Source organism: Cynocephalus volans, chromosome 12 (genome assembly GCF_027409185.1).
Source record: "Cynocephalus volans isolate mCynVol1 chromosome 12, mCynVol1.pri, whole genome shotgun sequence".
Lineage (NCBI taxonomy): Eukaryota > Metazoa > Chordata > Mammalia > Dermoptera > Cynocephalidae > Cynocephalus > Cynocephalus volans.
Window position 1 is genome coordinate 30,086,739 of NC_084471.1, and position 25,129 is coordinate 30,111,867.

General features: G+C 34.8%; 1 protein-coding gene across 5 annotated transcripts in view; it reads left to right on the plus strand.

Moving 5' to 3' along the window:
- EEA1 (early endosome antigen 1) overlaps positions 1-25,129 on the plus strand; it is a 146,012-nt gene that overhangs the window by 34,518 nt on the left and 86,365 nt on the right. For 2 of the 5 annotated variants that reach the window (XM_063075157.1, XM_063075158.1), the window contains exons 2-4: positions 599-691; positions 8,318-8,443; positions 14,812-14,939. In XM_063075157.1, coding sequence (XP_062931227.1) covers positions 599-691; positions 8,318-8,443; positions 14,812-14,939 — 347 coding nt within the window. Of the gene's footprint in view, positions 1-598; positions 692-8,317; positions 8,444-10,289; positions 10,350-14,811; positions 14,940-25,129 lie in introns of those variants that run through there. The other 3 variants (XM_063075159.1, XM_063075160.1, XM_063075161.1) reach the window with 3 other exon arrangements.

Genomic DNA, 25,129 nt, shown 5'->3' on the forward strand with positions numbered 1-25,129 from the left:
GCAAAGTAACTTTGAGGCTTTTAACTTTGTACCCAGTGATGGGATTGCTTCCTGTTTTCTTCCCATTATGCTGAAGTGGGATTTGTTTTGGATCAGTGGTTCCCAAAATTCATGTGTACTTCACTCGTGTATTGAGTTGGCTTAACTTTATTTGACTTCTCTGAGGACGGAAGCCATATAATTTCATCATTTTGGGTGGTGTCTCCTGATGACAACCAAATGGAGACTCGTCATATTTTGTGAGAGTGGGTTGAAGACTATAAAGCATTATATACAGAAGTAAATTTAATTAATTAATTAATTAATTATTTTTTTTGCAGCTGGCCATTACAAGGATTCATCTGGACCTTGGTGTTCTCAGCACCATGCTCTAATCATACTTTGTTAATTTGAAAAGACTGAAAATGAGAGAACGTATATAGAAAATTTGACATAGTATTAGGCACAGTCTTCTGTGAAAGATACTGTTATTACTATTTGTTCTTATTGTGAAAACATGTACTTTTCTTTTATGAAAAGGTTTAGATTATTAAATGGCTTATGAATATATTGTTAATATTTGCTTTGGTTTTATTTTCTCCTTCTGTTTGTCTTTCAGACTCCTGGGAGAGTTGGCTCTCAAGGTTCTGATTTAGATTCATCAGGAACTCCTATAAACACAGTGGATGTCAATAATGAAAGCTCTTCCGAGGTATGAAAATAATAATTTGGCAGTAAAATTCAATATTATTTAAGGGAAAATTAGCAGATATTCAGAGTAACAACCGGGGACTAAACTTGTCTTTTGTAGGAACAGTTCTAAGTCTTTCTTACAAATTGGAATGTGACTTTTAAATCATACTTGTAGATATGTACCTGTGCTTAGTTTTGAGACTGAGAAAATGTCAAAAGGGGACTCTGAAAAATAATATTTCCATTTTTTTTGTATTTTGTTTTTCTTTTTTTGGCTGCTGGCTGGGATGGGGGTCCAAATCCTTGAACTTGGTGTTAGCAGCAGCCTGCTCTACCAATTGAGCTAACTGGCCAGTCCTTCAATTTGTTTTTAATGCTATTGTCATCTCAATTTAATAAAGATTTTTTTTAATCTGTTTATAAAGATTTACTAGTTAGTTGGTGTCTCTTTATTTATGTGTGTGTTGTCATGAACTACTGGACTAATGAAAAATTAGATTGTCTATAAAATATATACATTATTTGCTGTCTTCATTTATGATGTAAGAATTTTTATTATGTCTTTGATAGCTTATTACAAAACTATTGTAGAAAGTAAAAAAGTCTAAAAAAACCTCAGATATTTGGAAAAGACAGCCTTAGTATTTGCATTATTATTATTATTATTATTAACAAAGAGGAAATACTTGCTCATTATAGAAAAAGGAGGTAAGGAAAGAGAACATAAAAATAAATCATAATACTACCACTAAAAGATCAGCACATTCTGCTCTGACAGTTTTTGTTAGTTGTCCCTTTCTGGGCCCAGCTGTACCCCCTACCCAGTCCCTTTTTCTCTGCTTTCCCCTCCCCCACATCTTGGTTGATGGATCTATCACCCTTGCATGTTTTTCTGGGTCTGTCTCTCTTTCTATCCATTCATCTCTTTGTTTTGTCTCTTTCTGACCATCTGTCTCCTCATCAGTCTGTCTTCCATGTATATGTATATTAACCGGAGTAAGATTTTACAAGATTGTGAGAGAATAAAAGTATCAGTGAACTTTATTGAGAGCAACTTTAAGGAAATGTCTTTAAGAAAAACGTTTCAAGGGCCGGCCCGGGGCTCACTCAGGAGAGTGCAGTGCTGATAACACCAAGGCCATGGGTTCAGATCCTATATAGGGATGACCGGTTCACTCACTGGCTGAGCGTGGTGCTGACAACACCAAGCCAAGGGTTAAGATCCTCTTACTGGTCATCTTTAAAAAAAAAAAAAAAAAAAAAAAGAAAAGTGTTTTAAACTGTATTCATGATATAATGGGCTCAAAGTGCTCATTTGTAACCCAGGAAAGGAGTCTAATAATAATTGTTGATCTCAGTCAGAAAAAAAAAGAAAAAAGAAAAAAAAAAAAAAAACCAGCCCCAACCGAAACACAAAACTAGCACCAAAAACAAGCAACAACAACTCCAATGGGTATTGTATTGAGCAGTGCTTGGCAATACTGCTGTAAGTTGATCCTTGAACAACACAGTTTGAACTGCGAGAGTCCCCTTATATGCAGAATTTTTTCAATCAATATATTGGAAAATTTTTAGTTATGTATGTCATGAATGCATGAAGTTTTAAGTTTTGTGGGGGAGGTAGGGAGGGAGTGAGTAGGGAGTGTGCGTAGGGGGTGTCGAAAGTTATTCCCAGATTTTTGACTAGAGGGGAACTCAGTGCCCCTAATTCCTGCATTGTTCAAGGGTCAGCTACATTTTCTTAGTATAGATATTTTCCTACTTTCTGAGATAGTTTCATTATCCTCAAATCTCCCATGTCTCTTATCCTCTTATTTCCTTCCCTCAGTCACCTTCTGTTTCACTGAGAAAATATAAACCACCAGATGATTATTGTTTGATCACCAAAAATATACCTGTATTCTCTTTCTTTAGTACACAGAGGACAGACCCCTTTTCCTATCAAATTTCAATCCTTTCTCTTGTGCTTTGGATTCCATTTGCTCTCATTCTCAACTTATTCTCTATCTTTCCTGCCATTTTAATTTTTACCTCTATTGTGAAGTAGTCCCATCAGCATGCAAATATGTTTGGTATAATACATATGAAAACAACCAGGAAAAGAACACCAAAAAGTCAAAAATGAAAAAGAAAAAATAAACCCTTCCTTGACCTGAAATCTCTCCTTCAGGTACCACCTATCATTTGTTTTCTTTCAGAGCCATACTTGTCCAGGACACTATTTGTAGTCACTGGCTTCACGTCCTTCCTTCTTTGATATGTTTATTTTTTGGGTGAATTGAACCTTGTATCATTGCATCTAATAGATATGGAACAACACCAGCTTCCTTTTGATTAGTATTTTGTATATCTTTTTCTGACTTTTTTCAATTTTTTGTTTCTTTTCTTTTCTTTTTTTTTTACAAACAGCATATAACTTGTCTTTTAACTGGGAGAAACCATTTGAGTCATTTTGGTTATAGATATATTTTGATTTATTTTTATCGCTCTTTATGTGCTTTCTCTTTATCCGTCTTTTATGTTTCTTTTTCTCTTTTTTGCTTTTGTTTGTATTTCTTTTTCTCATTACCCACTCTCTGTGCTTCTGTGATACTACACTCTTCTGGTTTGATTCTTGTGTCTCTAGCTGTTCATTCTTTTCCTTCTCTGCTGGCCCTTTTTGTAACTGACCTTCAAGTGGTGGAGTAGTACATCGCTGTGATTAGGCTTGTGCCATTCTACTAAGTTGAAAGTTTTGCATTTTATCTGTTCTTTTAAACGTGTTTCTTTACTTTTGCTATTTTAACATACATAATGACTAAAATATTTTTATTATCTTCCCATTTCAAGGACTTTCAGACACTTTGATGTGGATCACTACCTTCCACCTTATATTCTATTGTTGTATAGTATTTTAGATTTATCTTATTTTCTTTTATCCTCCCAAATTAGATGTTGTTATTGTTTTCTACTGTTACTGTTTAGATTTATCCATATATTTATCAGTATATTGGTTTACTGCTTCTTGCATCTTCAACCTTCCAGTTACAATTATTTTTTTTCTTCTTACAATACACCCTTTAGGATTTTCTGTAATGAGGATTGATTTGCTAGACTCTCAGTTTTGGTCTAAAATTTTATTTATTTTATGCTCATTCTTAAAATAAGATTTTGCTAATTATAAACTTCTACATGGAGACTTATTTTTTTCTCAACACATGGAAGACATCCATCTGTCTTTCTGGGTCACAGTGTTATTGTTGAGAAGACTGCTTTCAGTCTATTTGATGTTCTTTTGAAGGGATCTTTTCCTCTATCCCTCTGGTTGTTTTTATGTTCAACCAACCAGTTAATTAATCTGTCCCTGTCTATCTTTCTCTCTTTCACTTTCCTGTTATGACTGTTTTTTAAAATTCCTGCTTGGGACTCATTGGGCTTCCTGCACACATGAATGTGTCTTTGAAGTGTTTTGGAAAGTTCTCAGTGATTATCTTTGAATATCTCCCCATTTTTTTTCTGTTATTGCCATCTGGAACCTTAGCATTTCAAGGTAGGTAAAAGAGAAATGTGTAGGAACCTTTTTCAATGTTCAGTTTGCTTTAAGATTGTGTGATAGAAATTGAATTGAGTCTATACTAGCTTTTCTTTCTCCCAGCATTCGGGGAAGATTTCACTTTGCAGTAGTTAGATGTAGATGAGGATTTCCTATACCATGTTGGTGAAAATACTCACATTGCATGATGGGCAAGGCTGCACAGTGGTCTTCCCACTTAACGACGTACTTCTCCAGTTCCATTTGACCCCATACTTCCTCTTTTTTCTCTTCTTTGACTATGCATTTCTTTTTGCTGCCACAGGGTATTTGCACTTGTGGCACAGCTGTCTTAAACACTTCTCTTATCTGCTTGTTTGTCCCTTCCACTCCTTCCTCTAAACGCACACATTTAGGTTACACAGTAGTTTCCCCTTACACATGGGGGGATATGTTCCAAGACCCCTAGTGGATGCTTAAAACCTCACATAGTACTGTACCCGATTGTTGTCATTTAGAATATGTTTCTGTGTTTGTGGTGGCTGGCCAGTACAGGGACTGAACCCAGGACCTCAGTGTTATCAGCACCATTCTCTAACCAACTGAGCTAACTGGCCAGCCCTAGAATATGTTTCTGTTCATGTCTTTCATCAACAAATTTAATTCCTTTTCCATCTTAACTAATCACTTATGCACTGTGGCCATAACTTTTGCAGTTTGAGGTGCAACAGCAAAACTGGCACCAATTTCTTTTTTCTTCTTTACAATTTAATGGATAGATTTGTTCTTAGCCTTGATCTTAGCAACTTTAGCATATGATTTTTTTCTTTCCTTGTCAAGTTGATAACTTTCACCTTTTCATTTAAAGGAAGCACTTTACAGCTTCTCTTTGGCATATCTGAATTTCCAGCAACAATCCTCTTGTGCTTTGGAGCCATTATTAAGTAAAATAAGAGTTACTTGGACACAAGCACTGCAATACTGTGTAAGTGACTAATGGGCAGGTAGCAGCTTCAGCGTGGATATGCTGGACAAAGGGATGATTTATGTGTAGTGAGGACTGAGCGTCATGAGATTTCATCACGCTTCTCAGAATGGTTTGTAATTTGACATTTGTGAATTGTTCATTTCTGGAATTTTTCATTTAATATTTTCAGACTGTGGTTGACTGCAGGTAACTGAAACTGTGGAAAGCAAAACCAAGGGTGAGGGGAGACTAGGGTATTATTCTGAGATTCATTTATTTATCAGATTTTTATCGTTGCTAGACACTGTTCTGTATGCTGGAGATATTGCAGTGAATAAATAGTAAAAAATATTTATCCTGGTGGAGTTTATATTCAAGCAGGTGGAAACAGGCCAAAAAAAAAAAAATACTTAAAAATCTATCAAGGTAATCAGTTGGTGTTATTGAGAAACCTAAAGCAGGAAAGGGGGCATACAAAGTGTTTTGGGTGGCTGCAATTTTAAATAGTTGTCAGGGAAGAAAGACTTCTCTGAGAAGGGAGTAACTCATAAATGACTGAAAGAAGTGAGGAAATGGTGGATATCTGGGGCAAATGCTGTTCCAAGCATGTGGAGCGAGTAGAAAGTCTCTGAGGTAGGAGCATGCCTGGCATGTTGAAAAATCAGTCAGGAGGCCAGTGTGGCTCTAGCACAGTTTGTGAGGGGAGACTGGAACAGTGAGGTAACCAGGCCCGCCTCTTGTAGGGCCTTGTAGACTATAAGACAGACTTTAGTTTTTTAACTCTTAGTGAGATAGGAAGCCATTAGAGAGTTTTGAGGAGGGCAATGACAAGTTTTGATTTATGTTTTTCTAGGATACAGTCTGGCTGCTGTGTTGAAAATAAACTGTTAGTAGGGTAAGAAGCAGAGAGACTATTAGCAGGCTATTTCAGTGATCCGGGTGCGATGTGATGGTGGCTTAGATTAGAGTGATAACAGTAGAGATACTGAAATTTTGGGTACATTTTCAATGTACATCTAATAGGATTTTCAGATTACTGGGGTATAAAATGTAATTATTTTGGGGGTAACATTTACAAGAAGCCTGTAAGCTTCTTGAAGGTTGGACTTTGCTTTACTTACCATTGTATTCCCAGCGGCATAGCATAATGACTAGAACATAGTAATCAAGTTCGGTAAATACTTTTCGAATGAATGATTGAGTGATTGTACGTAGAAACTCACAGTAAACAAATGAGAGAAAAGTGAAAGGCAGCATAAAGCTGTGGTGGCAAAAAGAAAAGAAAACAGAACAAAATGTCTTTTAAAGAATAATATTCTGTAGTTCTAGCTATTTGATCTGTGTTCTCTTGAAGACTACATTTTCATCAATTAAAAAAAGGGAGTTCACATTCCTCACTTTAATCCCCTGGATAATCTCCTTTAAAGACTGTTAAAAAAAGGGATAGTGATAGTTATGATAGCTGGCATTTATTGAATGTTTTCTTTGTGCTGGGTACTATGATAAGTGCTTTGCATGTACTATCTCACTTAATTGTCATGAGATCCATATGAAGTAGGTGTTGTTATCCCACTTAAAAGATGAAGAAATTGAAGGTCACACAGCAGCTAAGAGTGATGTGAGTCCAGGACTCAAACCTTCCTCTTAGTTGCTACTCTGTCTTGCTTCCCACTTTGGAATCTTGTTTGTAGTCTTCCTCTCCTTCCTTGCTATTATCTAAATGATTTTATGACTCAAGGAATATCCTAACTTCACAGTTCCTTAATGTTGTCAATGTCAGTGATATTTATTATCTTTTTTTATGTACTCAATTCCATGGCAATACCTTCTACTTTATCATCAGGCAGAATAGTTTTACCTGAAGTATTAAAATCATATCTTCCCATTTTTTTTAACCATAATTGTCTATCCTCTCAAAAACTTACTTTCTCATACTCTCATTACTTACTTTCTTTGGCCTTTTTGAGTAATTCAGGTTTTTTATTTTTTAATTTTTAATTTTTAATTTTTATTTTTGGCAGCTGGCCAGTATGAGGATCCAAACTCTTGACCTTGGTGTTATAACATTGTGCTCTAACCAACTGAGCTAACTGGCCAGCCCAATACAGGTTTTTAATTGCTATCTTTTCTTCTACTCTCTCAGTCCTTTCCTGGCTTAATTTCCTTTCATCTCTAAACACACATTTAATGACAGTTATTATCTGTTGAGCATTTACAATGTCTCAGGTATTGTACTAAGCATTTTATGTATACAATAACTCTAGAAGAATAGGTACTAGTATTAGCCTCATTTTATAGATGGGGAAACTGACACTTAGCAAAGTAAAGAGATTTCCTTATGGTCATATAATCAGCATTGGTTTAGACCCAAATTCACATCTATTTTTGACACTAAAGCTCATGATGTTGTATCCTTTTGTCCTCACTACTATCTTCATTTTATTTTCTGTCTCCTCGATACTCTCAATTCCCTTATTCTGTCATCCTTCTACTATTCTTTTTGTTTTTTTTTCCTTCTGCTATTCTTGTCTGACAAAACCTCAAGCCATAGATCAGTGTAGCAGGCCATGTTTTAAAATAGAGATATTGATATAGGGAATTTGAGAGATTGTTTTAAAATGATTTTATTTGGCTCAGAAAATTAGAAGGAAGGATCATCTAGGATGTCCTGGGAATTATGGGTGTGAGCAAGAATGGGATCTCAGGCTAGTGGCATATGGTTAAAACTAAAAATTGCTTTCATTAAGAGAACTTCTATGTTGAGAACATTATATAACATAAAAGTATTTGTTATACCTGCCAGTGATTTCTTTCTTTAAAATAAAAGCCAGCTTACCAGTAATAGGTCTCAGATAAGTAAGGACAAAATGTCATAAACAAAGAATTAAAGAAGTGTCATGAACAAAAGAATTTTCCAACCAAGGCAACCAATTTTCATAAAATAATTGAACCAATGCAATTTATAGCATAAGGATGGGAACTAATTTTAGAAAGTCTACTTTGGATAGATCTTTCACCTTTTGCACAGTTACTTCTTAAAAATTTTCCTTACATATACCAAAAAGAGATATCCTAATTATTTTCCTGTTATATCTATTTATGTTGTCTGTATTTTGTTTTATAAAAAACTTTTTATGTATATCCTTCTAAAAGTTGTTATTTCACAGGGTTTCATCTGCCCATTGTGTATGAAAAGATGTATAACTGCTATTGATTTGTCGGAGCATTACCAGAAAGTACACGCTGAAAATGAAACAAGAGGACAGGAACTTCTTAATGACTCCAGTGTTACTGTGGGTCCTGTATATTTTGTTTTAGCAGCTTGGTTATGGGTTGCTCAAAATAGCTTTGTTTTTCCTTGTTTCGGTGTTGCTTAACTTTTTATGCTGCACGGGAATATGGATTGCTTTAATTATGCATGCTTAAAGGAAGGTTCAATAAGGACAAGAGGCTCTTAGGAAGTCTGCTTAGACTTCTCTTACTGATTTCTCTTACTGTTTGCAGCTGTCTTTTTGTGAATTTTTAAATAAATATAAAAGTTTAAGTTAATATTTTTGCATAAATTTTGCCATAACATTTGAAATATAAAATGAATGATATTTCAACATTTGTAAGTTATATCTTTATTATTTTGTTATGTTTTATCAATGAATGTATTAAAATGCGTTAGGCTAAAATACTTTGCTCTTACATAGAAAGAGGACTTTGCATATGAATAATTACTGTCCTTATTTGGGAGGTGACAGAATGACACACTCTCAACAGTAACAGTGGACCACCCCAAAAATATTTCTCAGTAGTGTGGCTCTGGTATGTATCTAGGCTGAGGATGGGAGCAAGTGAGGGGAAATGTTGTCCATTTTTAGGCTGGAAAGAATTTCTCAGATAATTCTGATATATCTGTTTCTTTGAAAAATCACTATAGTATTCTAAGGAAAAAGAGAAACAGCCTTTTTGATTCTTTTACAGATCTTATCAAAAAATGAAACTTTTTGTATCAGGAAAGGCCAAAAAATATAACTGACTTTTTCTATAAGGCAAATACATATATATAGGAAAACAATCTCACATTCACTTATTTAACATATTAATGGAGTACCTCTTATGTAGCAGGTATTTTGGTTGCTGAAGGAGTTAAAAAAGTGAATAATATATGATCTCCAAAAAAAAAAATAAATAAATAAAATAAAGATGATCTCTACCCCAGGAAGTTTCTGTGATAGATATTATTTGCAAAAAGAATACAGTGACTAATTCAACATAGGGAAAGGCAGAAAAAACTTCACAGGGGAACAGTTAAACAAAACATTCTCTAGGGTGGTAGGGAAAATGGGTGCATGTCAGATGATACCAATTAAACTAGCTAGAGCAGTGCAAGCAGAAATGGAGGCATAAAAAATTCTTGGAAATTTGCTTAGCATTTCACCTTCTAGTAGGTATAGGTCCATTTTTCTTCTTTATGGGTTAGCCAAAACCAAAAGTAGCAATCTCACCCACTTGTCACTTAAATAAGAGCCTCTCTTTTAACTAAAATGACACTTGTATAACAGGATTACCGTTAAGTATCAAGTTAGGTAATTTCTTAGCTGCAATGGATCTGAAAAGCTATTACAGATAACCCAACTCTAAGAGTAAGGAGTTTATTGTTTTTAATCTTAAGTAATCTGTGTTTTTTGGAAGTTGGTGACAAATTTGGAATGATTAAGGTAAATTAATGTAGCTGGCTATTTTTAGTATTTTATTGTTACTAACAGTCCTTCTCTGAAATTTATCTATCTAGCAACCTCTATCCCCTTGGAGATAGTTTGGAAAAAATAAATAGAGAAGGAATTTCTTGTATCCAGAATTAGTATCACAAAGTTCATGAACTAATGATCATGCTCTCTGTTCATGGGATATCCCTCAGGCACTCATTCTAAGCTTATTTTGCTTTTATTTTAAATGAGTGATGTGGTTTTAATAAACTCTTTTTTTTCTTTCTTTCTTAATCTGCCCCTCTCATCCATACCAGGCTAGCATTTTTAGAAATAGTATACTAAGAATTTTTGAAATACAAGACAGGATATAGGAAAAACTATAAAATATGTATACAGGAATTAAAGAGGCCCGCCAGAAGTAATAAAGTAGAAGACATCCATTCAATGATTAAGATTTATGTCTCTCAGACATCAAGCAAAGGTTTAATATCTATTAAAGGAGGTAAGGAAATACATGTATTTCAGTAAGATTTATTTTTATCAGAAATGTCCCAAAGTTTAAGTTTTACTCTAATCATATGGAAAATTCAAGTACATGGAATATTTCTATAATAAAATATATACTACTTATTTCTAAAATTTCTCTTTAGAAATGAATCATTTCTTTCTGGAGTATTAACCTGTTAATGTTTGGAAGGTTTAAGAAGGTATGGCATGCTTTAATGTGATTATTAGCTTTCTGGCATTCTTACATATCTAGAGCCGAAACCTGGAAGTAGAGACAACACTCAAAAAGCCAAAGTTGTAAAGGTTAAATAGTGTAATAGGGATGTAGATTCTCTGAGGAACACTGTAGAATTTGTTTTCTAGTTACTAGCAGAAGTTGACATGCAAAAGAGAAATGACAGTCTAAATATTATAGGGGTTCATGTGCTGTTGCACCAAAGGCATGTCAACTAGTATTGTACAACAGTTACCGGGCAGAAGTTATAAGAATGACAAATTAAGCATAATGTAGAGCCATAATAAAACATGATGGTAGTTGGATGGCTCTGAAGAAAGAGAGAACAACACCAGCTAGATTAACATACAGGCTGGGAGCATTTATTCATTCAGAAGACAATGCTGAGGAACAAATATCTCTAGAGCCTAATGGCATTATTCTGATGTCCAAAGGCACATCTTCAACACTACTGTCTTCACTTATTTCAGGAGTTTCACAGGAGATCATTGCATTCATTGCCCCTGCCCTTAACTCTGGGCTTGTGATGAGAACACACCTAGAAGCCCTCTGTTTCTCAAGTACAGCATGACTATGTTCATAGTGCTTCCTGCACTTTTGTTCATGCTTCTCTATTTGCTTAGAATGCCTTTCTTTTATCTCTGCCAGGTAAACTCCTACTCATTCTTTAGTACCTAATTCCAATGTCTCATATACATATATTTACATGTATGTATACATACGCACACACATAATATGCAGCTACAGTGAGGATGGAGTTGAGATACAAACCTAACATGTATGTATGTTTGTATGTATTTTTTATAAAGCATTAACTGCTACCACAGGCAGAGTTGGATACTACTTCTCTGTGTTGCTGTAGTTCTTTATATGTACTTGTATTATAGCATTGTATGGTAATATTTGTCTACATATCAGTATCCCCAATAATCAGTGAGCCTTGATTGTGCCACATAATGCACATAAATGATAAATGAGGATATGCATTTTTTGCATCAGCACAAAATGAAAGAATAGAGGTTTTTATTTATTTATTTTTAGTTTTTACATGCTCATAGTACTTAGTATTTAGTTCATTTTGTCCCTTGGAAGATTTTAGAACCTGTAAGCTGTTAAAGATATTCTGTTTTTTTTTCGCCAAGTTCTACACTTCCAGGTTCATTCATATTTCAGTAAATAAATATACAATGTAGAAAATATATAATATGTTCAAGAGAACTACCGTAGCCATTAGGGAAATATAGATGAAAAGATCCAATGTGTTTTTTGTTATAGTGAATGTAGGAACTTGACAAGCTAATGGGGATGCTGCTGGAGGTAAAAAGCAATATATGCGAAGGCACAGAAATTTGAGATATCATGATGTGATTAGGGAAACGTAGGTACTTTAGTATTGTTGAATCATGTTGTATAAAGTGAGAGGTGTCTGGAGATCAGACTGTATAGATCATTAGAATAGTCATGCATGACCTTGTATGTCATATTGATGGCATACAAGGTCTGGAAAGAATATTGAAGAATATATTTTAGAAAGATTCCTCTGGCAGCTTTGTGGAAGATTAATTAGGGAGAGGTGAGATTAGATATGGGAGCACTACTTGCAGGAATGTTATTGCAGTAGTCTGGACAAGAGATACTGAATGTCTGAACAACGGCAGCTGCAGTGAGGATGGAGATGAGAAGATGGAAAGGAGGAATGTTTAATCTTAGCATTTTATTAGAAATGAGACAGAGGGCAAAGTAGTTTACAATAATTTTTAGGTTTCTATTTGGGGTGAAAGATGGATATTGGTGGGAAAAGGAGGTTTGAGAAATGAGGTGAGTCTTGAATTTGTTGTATTTGAGTTGCCTGTGGGATGCAGGTAGAGATGTATGTTGTTGGATATATAGATCCAGAATAATTCTGGATAGAGTCCTTGGCTTGATATATGGATTTGGAAGTCATCAGCATGTAAGTGATAGTTGGAACCATTTCCATTATTATATTCAAGGGAGAATATGGAATCAGAAGAGGGAGAGATCAATGAGAGAGCCTTGGGGAACAATGATCTTTAAAGGGAATCATGGTTTGGGTTTTATAGAATGAAGACAAGATAACTTTTCCTGGATGTAAAAGCTGTAGATTTCCATAAAGCAAAACTTACTTTCCATAGAACTTTCAAATTCTTAATGTATTTACTTGTTGCTTACAGAGAGGAAATACACTGAAGCACCACCCTTATACACATTCCATTTTGTTTTTGTATCTGTAATAGATGAGCATTTTAGAATTGTAGTATACTTGATGAAAGCAAAACAAGTTTATTTTTTTGCTACCTTGAACTAGCAGAATTGTATCTGTAATAACTTTAACCAGTTTTTGCTAATCATGATTTTATCTTTGATTTAATGAATGAACCGAAATAGTCTTTAGCACATGAAATGCTTCTGCAGGATAGATTACATGAAGATATTCTGTTGATTAGGGTGAAAGATGGGCTGTTAGTATTTTCAGAATTGATATCTGGTAATACTTTTTAAAAGTAAGATTTTGGAGGAAGGCCTCTTCAAAACCCATGGCATGGGGTGTGTGTATGTAAAATATGGAGAACTACTACTTTATTATCCATAAAAATGTTTGAATGCAAATGATTTAAAGAGTAAAGTTGAGAGAGATTTCTATTGTATATTGGGTTAATGATGCTGAAATAATGTGCAATATTTTGAATACTACTGACAACTTGAAGGAGATAGAAGTTGAGCAAATAATTTTCTGTAGGACCAACAAAAAATTGGAGAGAAAGCTATTTTAGCCTTGATTTGCTAATTTATTTTGGAGTCAGGTACCCCTACAATATAAGCTTTAATGCCATCTGGCTAATTGTTAATTCTGTCTCATGAAAAAAGGTATTTTTTTTTCTTATGTGTACATTCTGCCTTCTCAGTTCTTTGAAGGCTGAGACTTTATTTTATTATTTGTATCTCCCACAGGACTATTACAACACTTGAAATTATAATCAATAAATACTTATTGAATAAAGTCACTGAAAGTTTAGCAGATAAAATGGTTTATTTTAAGGCAGTCACTTTTAAGTGTGAGTCAGTGAGTCCAAAAGATAGCATAGCATTCTGGAAAGAACGTGGATTTGTTCAACAGACGTGTGCATATTCTGGTTTATTTAGGTTTGTTACCTTAGGAAAGTCATTTAACTTTTCTGCGGTTTAATTTCCTCTTTTATAAAATGGAGACAATAATACTTAATAAAGAGTTTTGAGATTTAAATGAGATTGTGTAGGGAAAGTGCCTGACAGAGCATATACTCAATAAAACAGTAATTATTATTACTATTATTATTACTCATTCTATTCTACATCTAAGAACTATCTATATCAGTGCTTCTCAAATTTTTTTGATGGCACCAGTATGAGAAACACACTTTTTTGTCATCTCAAAACAAAAGTTAATAAAACATTATTTATTCTTACTACATATAATAAATTAATAAATTCTGTCATAGAGTATTACTAAAAAAAAGTTGCAACCCAATAAGTTCATTTTATGATTCATGAATGAATTGCCACCAAATATTTGTAAAACACAGATCTATATCAGCATCTTTAACACAGTACACTAGTTGATATTCTTAACCATATACTAATTTGGGGATTAATGATGTTTTTTATATTTTATGGGACTGTACATTAAATTTGGGCTTTTACTGTGTTAACCTTGGGTTAGCAAGGAAATTTACTGAGTGGAATACTTCTCAACCATTGTAGGAATCTGAATTCTGTAGTAATTTTGAATGATTTACTATGTAACTTTCTTTCCTCCATGATCAGAGTGCTTCATTGTCTTAATTTTTTTTTTTTTCCTATGAAGTAGATTAGAGCAGATATTATTTTATTGATGGGGATATCCAAAGAGAGGAAGGATATGATGGCAAATCTTCTCAACTAATCTTCTGGCTCAGAACTAACATAGATTAGAATTTGGTACTTAGCCATTAATGTATTCAATGTAAAAGATAAGGTTTTCTTTATATTTTGTAAACTACAACCAAATTAGACAGTGAAGTACCTTTGCATAGTATGAGAATTTGGGCTTAACACCAAAACTTGCAATTTACTTAATGGCACCATTGATATGAATGAGACATTGGCTATATTTCATAATAAGCAAATTGTTATTTTGCAGTATTAAATATCATATTTTGAACCCTTGTTCTGCCTCTTTCTGTAGGGCTTCATATGTCCCCAGTGTATGAAATCTCTTGAATCTGCTGATGAACTTTTCAAACACTACGAGGCAGTTCATGATGCTGGTAATGATTCAAGTCATGGAGGAGAGGCTGATCTTGCTTTGAAGCGGTACAGTATGATAGTTTTGAAGTGTAGCGTTGTTATGGGATGTGCATGTGATATTATTATTTAATCATGATTAATTAGTTCGCGAGAATAGTAGTGTTTTGTATTATTTCATTTAAATCTGTCCTCATTTAACATGGCCTTCCTCCCTTATAACCTATTCAGTCCTTGATCAGCAACTATCTACACCAACATCTACAACATGTTATAGAGGTTATGTTTTTAATGAAGATTGTGAGTTAGCAAAAGAAAGTTAAATTTTATTTAGCATATCCTGTTTAATAAAGAATGATCTGCTTTGTTTAGATGATTTTACAGTAAGATGTTAAAATAATGAATTTAGCCAAGAATTAAAATTTAATGTAAAATTTAAAAAATTTTATTTATAATTACCAGTATAATAAGTACACCCACACATACTGCTTTTTGGAAGTTTGGACATTTTGTGAACTAAAACTAAAATATAACTTCTTAAAACATCATTCAGCAATGTAACTTTGCTTTTCTTGTGCTATTGGTGAGAACTCTTGTCTTTTACCCCCACTAAAGGATAAAGCTTGATTCCATTCTACTTCTAAAAAATTTTTTTTCATGCTTTCCTTAGAAGAAAATACTTCTTGGTTGATCTGCTGCAACACAAAGAATACTATATAAAGGAAAAGAATTATGCCTATATAACTTTGTGGTTGATAGATAATGTAGAACTATAAAATGTGGTTGTTTTAATTTATTAAAATATGTGGGAAAAGCAGTGCTTTTGGGAAGAATGGATTTTCCCTTTTACATGACTATTAATGTTCTTTGGTATTTTTATGTGTTAGTTAATGATTTTAGCTACTATTCTTTTGTCATTTGTTAGGAAACAGATAAAAAATATATAGTTATATTAAATCACATTATAAATGTTTTTATATCTAATATCAATTTAACAGAGTTGCTTTTTTAGCTATGAATTAGACCATGTCTGGTATATGAACTTTCAACATAAAAGCATCTACAGTCTACCCTTGTTCTTCTTAACTTTTCATTTAGTGTTGAGCTTACTGAGACCCTTCTGCCCTACCATTCTCCTGAAATTGCTCCTTGAAAGGCTAATAATAACCTGGATTATTTTCAGTTCTTACTTTACTTAACTTCTATTCTGGTTATCTATTACTGGGTAACATCCACCCAAAGCTTAGTTAGTGGTTTAATAGTTTATTACTTCTTATGATTCTTTGGATTGACTGACTGGTTCTTCTGCTTTAAGTGAGGTAGACTGGGGTGTTGGGAAGGCCAGAAGCTCCAAAATGGGTTCACATTTCAGCTGGGGCTATAAGCCAGGGGCCTCCTTTCTCCTTCATATGGGCCTCTCTATATGGCTGCTAGGACTTAGAAACTGGCAATTGGGCTCCAAGAAAGAGCATTCCAAGACAAAAGAAGCAGAAGCTGCCAATCTTCTTTAGGCTTGATTCAAAAGTGTCAGCAACTAACAGAATACAGCAACACATACGCAAAATTATACATCATGATCAAGTGGGATTCATCCCAGGGCTGCAAGGTTGGTTTAACATATGCAAATCAATTAATGTGATACACCATATCAATGAAATCAGACACAAGGACCATATGATCATCTCTATAGATGCTGAAAAAGCATTTGATAAAATTCAACACTCATTCATGATAAAGACTCTCTACAAGTTACGTATAGATGGAAAGTATCTCAACATAATTAAAGCCATATATGATAAACCCACTGCCAATATCATCCTGAATGGGGAAAAGCTGAAAGCTATTCCTTTAAGAACAGGAACTAGACAAGGATGCCCACTCTCACCACTCCTATTCAACATAGTGTTGGAAGTACTAACTAGAGCAATCAGAGAAGAGAAGGAAATAAAAGGCATCCAGATTGGAAAAGATGAAGTCAAACTGTCCCTGTTTGCAGATGACATGATCCTATATATCGAACAGCCTAAAGACTCTACAAAAAAACTCTTGGAATTGATAAATGATTTCAGCAAAGTTGCAGGATACAAAATCAACACACAAAAATCAGTAGCATTTCTATTCTCCAGTAGTGAATGTGCAGAAAGAGAAACCAAGAAAGCTTGCCCATTTACAATAGCCACCAAAATATGAAATACTTAGGAATACAGTTAACCAAGGAGGTGAAAAATCTCTATAATGAGAACTACAAACCCCTGCTGAGAGAAATTAAAGAGGACACAAGAAGATGGAAAGCTATCCCATGCTCTTGGATTGGAAGAGTCAACATTGTGACAATGTCCATACTACCCAAAGTGATATACAAATGCAATGTAATCCCCATCAAAATTCCAATGACATTTTTCTCAGAAATGGAAAAAAAACTATCCAGACATTTATATGGAATAACAAAAGACTATGCATAGCCAAAGCAATTCTGAGCAAAAGAAAATAAAGCTGGAGGCATAACACTACCTGACTTCAAACTATATTGCAAAGCTATAATAACCAAAACAGCATGGTACTGGCATAAAAACAGACACACTGATCAATGGAATAGAATAGAGAATCCAGAAATAAACCCCCACACCTACAGCCATCTGATTTTTGACAAAGGCACCAAGCCTATACACTGGGGAAAAGACTGCCTCTTCAGTAAATGGTGCTGGGATAACTGGATATCCATATGCAGGAGAATGAGACTAGACCCATACCTCTCACCATATACTAAAATCAACTCAAAATGGATTAAAGAATTAAATATACACCCCAAAACAATAAAACTTCTTAAAGAAAACATAGGAGAAACACTTCAGGAAGTAGGACTGGGCACAGACTTCATGAATACAACCTCAAAAGCATAGGCAACCAAAGGAAAAGTAAATAAATGGGATTATACCAAACTAAAAAGCTTCTGCACAGCAAAAGAAACAATTAACAGAATTAAAAGACAACCAACAGAGTGGGAGAAAATATTTGCAAAATATACATCTGACAAAGGATTAATATCCAGAATATACAAGGAACTCAAACAACTTTACAAGAAAAAAACAAGTAACCCAATTAAAAAATGGGCAAAAGAGCTAAATAGGCATTTCTCAAAGGAAGATATATGGATGGACAACAGACACATGAAAAAATGCTCAACATCACTCAGCATTCGGGAAATGCAAATTAAAACCACACTGAGATACCATCTCACCCCAGTTAGGATGGCTAATATCGAAAAGACTGTGAATGATAAACACTGGTGAGGTTGCAGAGAAAAAAGAACTCTCATACATTGTTGGTGGGACTGCTAAATGGTGCAGCCTCTATGGAAAATGGTATGGAGGTTCCTTAAACAATTTCAGATAGACCTACCATATGACCCAGCTATCCCACTGCTGGGAATATACCCAGAGGAATGGAAATCATCAAGTCGAAGGTATACCTGTTCTACAGTGTTCATTGCAGCACTATGTACAATAGCTAAGAGTTGGAACCAGCCCAAATGTCCATCATCGGATGAGTGGATATGGAAAATGTGGTATATCTACACAATGGAATAGTACTCTGCTATAAAAGAGAATGAAATACTGCCATTTGCAACAACATGGATAGACCTAGAAGGAATTATATTAAGTGAAACAAGTCAGGCACAGAAAGAGAAATATCATGTGTTCTCACTTATTTGTGGATTCTAAAAATAAATAAATAAATAAAAACACAAATAAACGGGGGGGGGGAGGGAAGAAGACAGAACAATTATGATTACTTGAAGTTGATACGACAAGTGAACAGATATGAAGTTGTTGGGAGGGAAGTGGGAGGGAGGTTTTGGTAATGGGCCACAATAATCAACCACATTGTATATTGACAAAATAAAAAACAAAACAAACAAAACAAAAGTGTCCGCAACCCTTCTCCCACTTTGTATTGGTTAAATTAGTCACAGGTCTGGCTCAGATTCAAAAGGCCAAGAAGTAAACTTCGTTTTTCAGTGGAGCAGTGGATTTTGCATATATGAAGGGAAGAACTTGATGGCAGTCATCTTTGTAGACTACCTACTAACCCTGCAAAATTTGACTCTGCTAGCTCTCTTTTGTTCTAGTCTTCTGAGACAACATACCATTGAGATCATTCTTTCTTGATCTGTTTCGTGTGCTGCTCTTCCTCCATATACAGTCAGCCCTCCGTATCTGAGGGTTCCACATCCACGGATTCATCCATTTATGGATTGAAAGTATTCTGAAAAAAACAAATTGCGTCTGTACTGAATTCATAAAGACTTTTTTCTTGTCATTATTCCCTAAACAAAACAATGTAACTATTTATGTAGTATTTACATTGTTTTAGATATTGTAAGTGATCTAGAGATGATTTAAAGTACATGAAAGGATGTGTATAGATTGTATGCAAATACTACACCATTTTATATCAGAGACTTGAGCATCCACAGATTTTGGTATCTGAGGGAAGTCCTGTAACGAATCCTTCATGGATATCGAGGGATGACCATAATCTACCTGCAGTAATATCCACATTCATAATTTCCTCCTAAACATCTCCAAACTAAAGTTATCTTCCAAATTACCTACTAGGTATCTTCTCTTAGATGTTGTAAAGGCACCTTACCATTGATGTTTTAAGAACAGAGTTTATTATATATCCTTCTAAACTTGCTCCCTGTCTACAGTTACTTCTTCTGGTGAATGGAAGCATTTTCCTCCACCCAGTAATTTAAGCCAGAAAATTGGGTGTTCATTTTTACATACCTGTCCCTGCCGCCCCCATCTGATCTGTCACAAAGTTCAGTTAATTCTGTTTCCTTAACAGCTCTCTTTTCCTTTTTCATCCTCACTGCTACATCCTATTTTAGGTCTTGTCTTATCTGACTCAGAAATATTTTATAGTATTTATAGTCAGCTCTCTGCCTTTAGTCTTGTACTCCTCCAATTAATTCTTCATATTGCTGCCAGAATAATATTTTCAAAATGCAAATTTGATTGCTTTTGCTCTAAATAATTTTTACTGGTTTCTTATTTCTTATGAGATAGTTAACTGTGTACTTGTCCAAGTTTACTTCTTTTTTTTTTTTTTTTTTAGAATGGATAGTCATGCAAAAGCATGAACTTTATTTTATTTTTTATTTATTTATTTATTTATTTATTTATTTATTTATTTATTTAAATTTTATTTTGTCGATATACATTGTAGCTGATTAATGCTCCCCATCACCAAAACCTCCCTCCCTTCTCCCTCCCCCCCAACCATGTCCTTTCTGTTTGTTTGTTGTATCAACTTCAAATAATTGTGGTTGTTATATCTTCTTCCCCCCCCCCCCCGGTTTGTGTGTGTATGTGTGTATGTGTGTGTGAATTTATATATTAATTTTTAGCTCCCTCCAATAAGTGAGAACATGTGGTATTTCTCTTTCTGTGCCTGACTTGTTTCACTTAATATAATTCTCTCGAGGTCCATCCATGTTGTTGCAAATGGCAGTATTTCATTCGTTTTTATAGCTGAGTAGTATTCCATTGTGTAGATGTACCACATTTTCCGTATCCACTCATCTGATGATGGGCATTTGGGCTGGTTCCAACTCTTGGCTATTGTAAAGAGTGCTGCGATGAACATTGGGGAACAGGTATACCTTCGACTTGATGATTTCCATTCCTCTGGGTATATTCCCAACAGTGGGATGGCTGGGTCATATGGTAGATCTATTTGCAATTGTTTAAGGAACCTCCATACCATTTTCCATAGAGGCTGCACCATTTTGCAGTCCCACCAACAATGTATGAGAGTTCCTTTTTCTCCGCAGCCTCGCCAGCATTTATCGTTCATAGTCTTTTGGATTTTAGCCATCCTAACTGGGGTTAGATGGTATCTCAATGTGGTTTTGATTTGCATTTCCCGGATGCTGAGTGATGTTGAGCATTTTTTCATATGTCTGTTGGCCATTTGTATATCTTCCTTAGAGAAATGCCTACTTAGCTCTTTTGCCCATTTTTTAATTGGGTTGCTTGTTTTCTTCTTGTAAAGTTGTTTGAGTTCCTTATATATTCTGGATATTAATCCTTTGTCAGATGTATATTTTGCAAATATTTTCTCCCACTCTGTTGGTTGTCTTTTAACTCTTTTAATTGTTTCTTTTGCTGTGCAGAAGCTTTTTAGTTTGATATAATCCCATTTGTTTATTTTTCCTTTGGTTGCCCGTGCTTTTGGGGTCGTATTCATGAAGTCTGTGTCCAGTCCTATTTCCTGAAGTGTTTCCCCTATGTTTTCTTTAAGAAGTTTTATTGTCTCAGGGTGTATATTTAAATCCTTAATCCATTTTGAGTTGATTTTAGTATACGGTGAGAGGTATGGATCTAGTTTCATTCTCCTGCATATCGATATCCAGTTATCCCAGCACCACTTGCTGAAGAGGCAGTCCCTTCCCCAGTGAATAGGCTTGGTGCCTTTGTCAAAGATCAGATGGCAGTAAGTGTGTGGGTTGATTTCTGGATTCTCTATTCTATTCCATTGGTCAGTGTGTCTGTTTTTATGCCAGTACCATACCGTTTTGGTTATTATAGCTTTGTAGTATAGCTTAAAGTCAGGAAGTGTTATGCCTCCAGCTTTATTTTTTTTACTGAGCATTGCTTTGGCTATCCGTGGTCTTTTATTGTTCCATATTAATGTCTGAATAGTTTTTTCCATTTCTGAGAAAAATGTCTTTGGAATTTTGATGGGGATTGCATTGAATTTGTATATCACTTTGGGTAGTATGGACATTTTCACTATGTTGATTCTTCCAATCCAAGAGCATGGGATATCTTTCCATCTTCTTGTATCCTCTCTAATTTCTCTCAGCAGTGGTTTGTAGTTCTCATTATAGAGATTTTTCACCTCCTTGGTTAACTCAATTCCTAAGTATTTTATTTTTTTGGTGGCTATTGTAAATGGGCAGGCTTTCTTGATTTCTCCTTCTGCATGTTCACTATTGGAGAAAAGAAATGCTACTTATTTTTGTGTGTTGATTTTGTATCCTGCTACTGTGCTGAAATCATTTATCAATTCCAAGAGTTTTTTTGTAGAGGTTTTAGGCTGTTCGATATATAGGATCATGTCATCTGCAAACAGGGACAGTTTGACTTCATCTTTTCCAATCTGGATGCCCTTTATTTCCTTCTCTTCTCTGATTGCTCTGGCTAGTACTTCCAACACTATGTTGAATAGGAGTGGTGAGAGTGGGCATCCTTGTCTAGTGCCTGTTCTTAAAGGAAAAGCTTTCAGCTTTTCCCCATTCAGGATGATATTGGCAGTGGGTTTGTCATATATGGCTTTAATTATGTTGAGATACTTTCCCTCTATACCTAACTTATAGAGGGTCTTTGTCATGAATGAGTGCTGAACTTTATCAAATGCTTTTTCAGCATCTATAGAGATGATCATATGGTCCTTGTGTTTGAGTTTATTAATATGGTGTATCACATTTATTGATTTGCGTATGTTGAACCAACCTTGCATCCCTGGGATGAATCCCACTTGATCGTGATGAATAATTTTTCGTATGTGTTGCTGTATTCTGTTTGCTAGTATTTTAGTGAGGATTTTTGCATCTATATTCATCAAGGATATCGGCCTGTAGTTTTCTTTTTTGGTTATATCTTTACCTGGTTTTGGTATCAGGATGATGTTTGCTTCATAGAATGAGTTTGGGAGATTTGCGTCCGTTTCAATCTTTTGGAATAGTTTGTAAAGAATCGGTGTCAATTCCTGTTTGAATGTTTGGTAAAATTCTGCTGTGAATCCATCTGGTCCTGGGCTTTTCTTTGTTGGGAGCCTTCTGATAACAGCTTCAATCTCCTTTATTGTTATTGGTCTGTTCAAATTTTCTACGTCTTCACGGTTCAGTTTTGGGAGCTTGTGTGTGTCCAGAAATTTATCCATTTCCTCCAGATTTTCAAATTTGTTGGCGTATAGTTGTTTATAGTAGTCTCGAATGATTCCTTGTATTTCAGATGAATCAGTTGTAATATCGCCTTTTTCATTTCTAATTTTTGTTATTTGAGTCTTCTCTCTTCTTCTTTTTGTTAGCCATGCTAATGGTTTGTCAATTTTATTTATCTTTTCAAAAAACCAACTTTTTGATTCGTTGATCTTTTGAATTGTTTTTTGGTTTTCAATTTCATTCAGTTCTGCTCTGATCTTAATGATTTCTTTCCGTCTGCTAACTTTAGGATTGGATTGTTCTTGTTTTTCTAGTTCTTTAAGGTGAAGTGTTAGGTTGTTCACTTGCCATCTTTCCATTCTTCTGAAATGAGCATTTAATGCAATAAATTTTCCCCTCAATACTGCTTTTGCAGTATCCCACAGGTTTTTGTATGATGTATCATTGTTTTCATTAGTTTCAATAAACTTTTTGATTTCCTGCTTGATTTCTTCTTGGACCCATATGTCATTAAGTAGAATGCTGTTTAATTTCCATGTGTTTGTATAGTTTCCAGAGTTTTGTTTGTTATTAATTTCTAGTTTTAATCCATTGTGGTCTGAGAAGATACATGGGATAATTCCAATTTTTTTGAATTTATTGAGACTTGATTTGTGACCTAATATGTGATCTATCCTGGAGAATGATCCATGTGCTGATGAGAAGAATGAATATTCTGAGGTTGTTGGGTGGAATGTTCTGTAGATATCTGCCAATTCCAATTGGTCTAGAGTCTTGTTTAGATCTTGTGTTTCTCTACTGATTCTTTGCCTAGATGATCTGTCTAATATTGACAGTGGAGTGTTCAGGTCCCCTGCTATTATGGTATTAGTGTCTATTTCCTTCTTTAGGTCTAATAGAGTTTGTTTTATAAATCTGGCTGCTCCAACATTGGGTGCGTACATATTTATGATTGTTATGTCTTCTTGATGGATCAGTCCTTTTATCATTAAGTAGTGTCCCTCATTGTCTCTTTTTATGGTTTTTAGTTTAAAGTCTATTTTGTCAGATATAAGAATAGCCACTCCAGCTCGTTTTTCTTTTCTGTTTGCATGGTAAATCTTTTTCCATCCTTTCACTCTTAGTCTGTGTGAATCTTTATGGGTGAGGTGGGTCTCTTGTAGGCAGCATATAGTTGGGTCCTGCTTTTTGATCCAGTCAGCCAGTCTGTGTCTTTTAATTGGGGAATTTAAGCCTTTAACATTAAGAGTTGTTATTGAAAGGTGTTGATTTATTCCTAGCATTTTATTGGTTGTTTGGTTGTCTTAGGTGTCTTTTGTTCCTTGCTTTCTGATTTACTGTTTGTTTTCTGTGTTTGTTGGTTCCTTAGGTTGTAGATAGTGTTTTTGTTAGCTTGTTTTCTCTTCATGAATGCCATTTTTATTGTACTAGCGGGTTTAGATTTTTCTTAGGTTTTTATGGCAGTGGTAGTTATTTTTCAGGAACCAAACCCAGTACTCCCTTGAGGATTTCTTGTAAGGGTGGTCGTGTGGTAGTGAACTCCCGCAGTTTTTGTTTGTCTGAGAAATATACTATTTGCCCCTCATTTCAGAAGGATAGCCTTGCAGGGTAGAGTATTCTTGGCTGGCAATCTTTGTCTTTTAGTATTTTGAAAATATCATCCCATTCCTTTCTAGCTTTTAGGGTTTGTGATGAAAAGTCTGATGTTAACCTGATTGGGGCTCCCTTATAGGTGATTTGACGCTTCTCTCTTGCAGCTTTTAAGATTCTCTCTTTGTTTCTGAGTTTTGCCAATTTGACTATGACATGTCTTGGTGAAGGCCTTTTTGGGTTGAATACGTTTGGAGATCGTTGAGCTTCCTGGATCTGAATATCTGTGATTTTTCCTATACCTGGGAAGTTTTCTGCCACTATTTTGTTGAATATGTTTTCAATGGAATCTCCATTTTCCTCCCCTTCTGGAATACCCATGACTCGGATATTTGAGCGCTTGAGGTTGTCTGATATCTCTCTCAGATTTTCTTCCATGTCCTTGATTCTTTTTTCTTTCTTTTTGTCTGCTTGTGTTATTTCAAACAGCCCATCTTCAAGTTCAGAGGTTCTCTCTTCAACTTCGACAAGCCTGCTGGTTAAACTCTCCGTTGTGTTTTTTATTTCGCTGAATAACTTCTTCAGTTCAGCAAGTTCTGCTACATTTTTTTCAGGACATTGATTTCCTTGTACATTTCCTCTTTCAGATCCTGTATACTTTTCCTCATTTCATCATGATGTCTAGCTGAGTTTTCTTGTATCTCATTCAGTT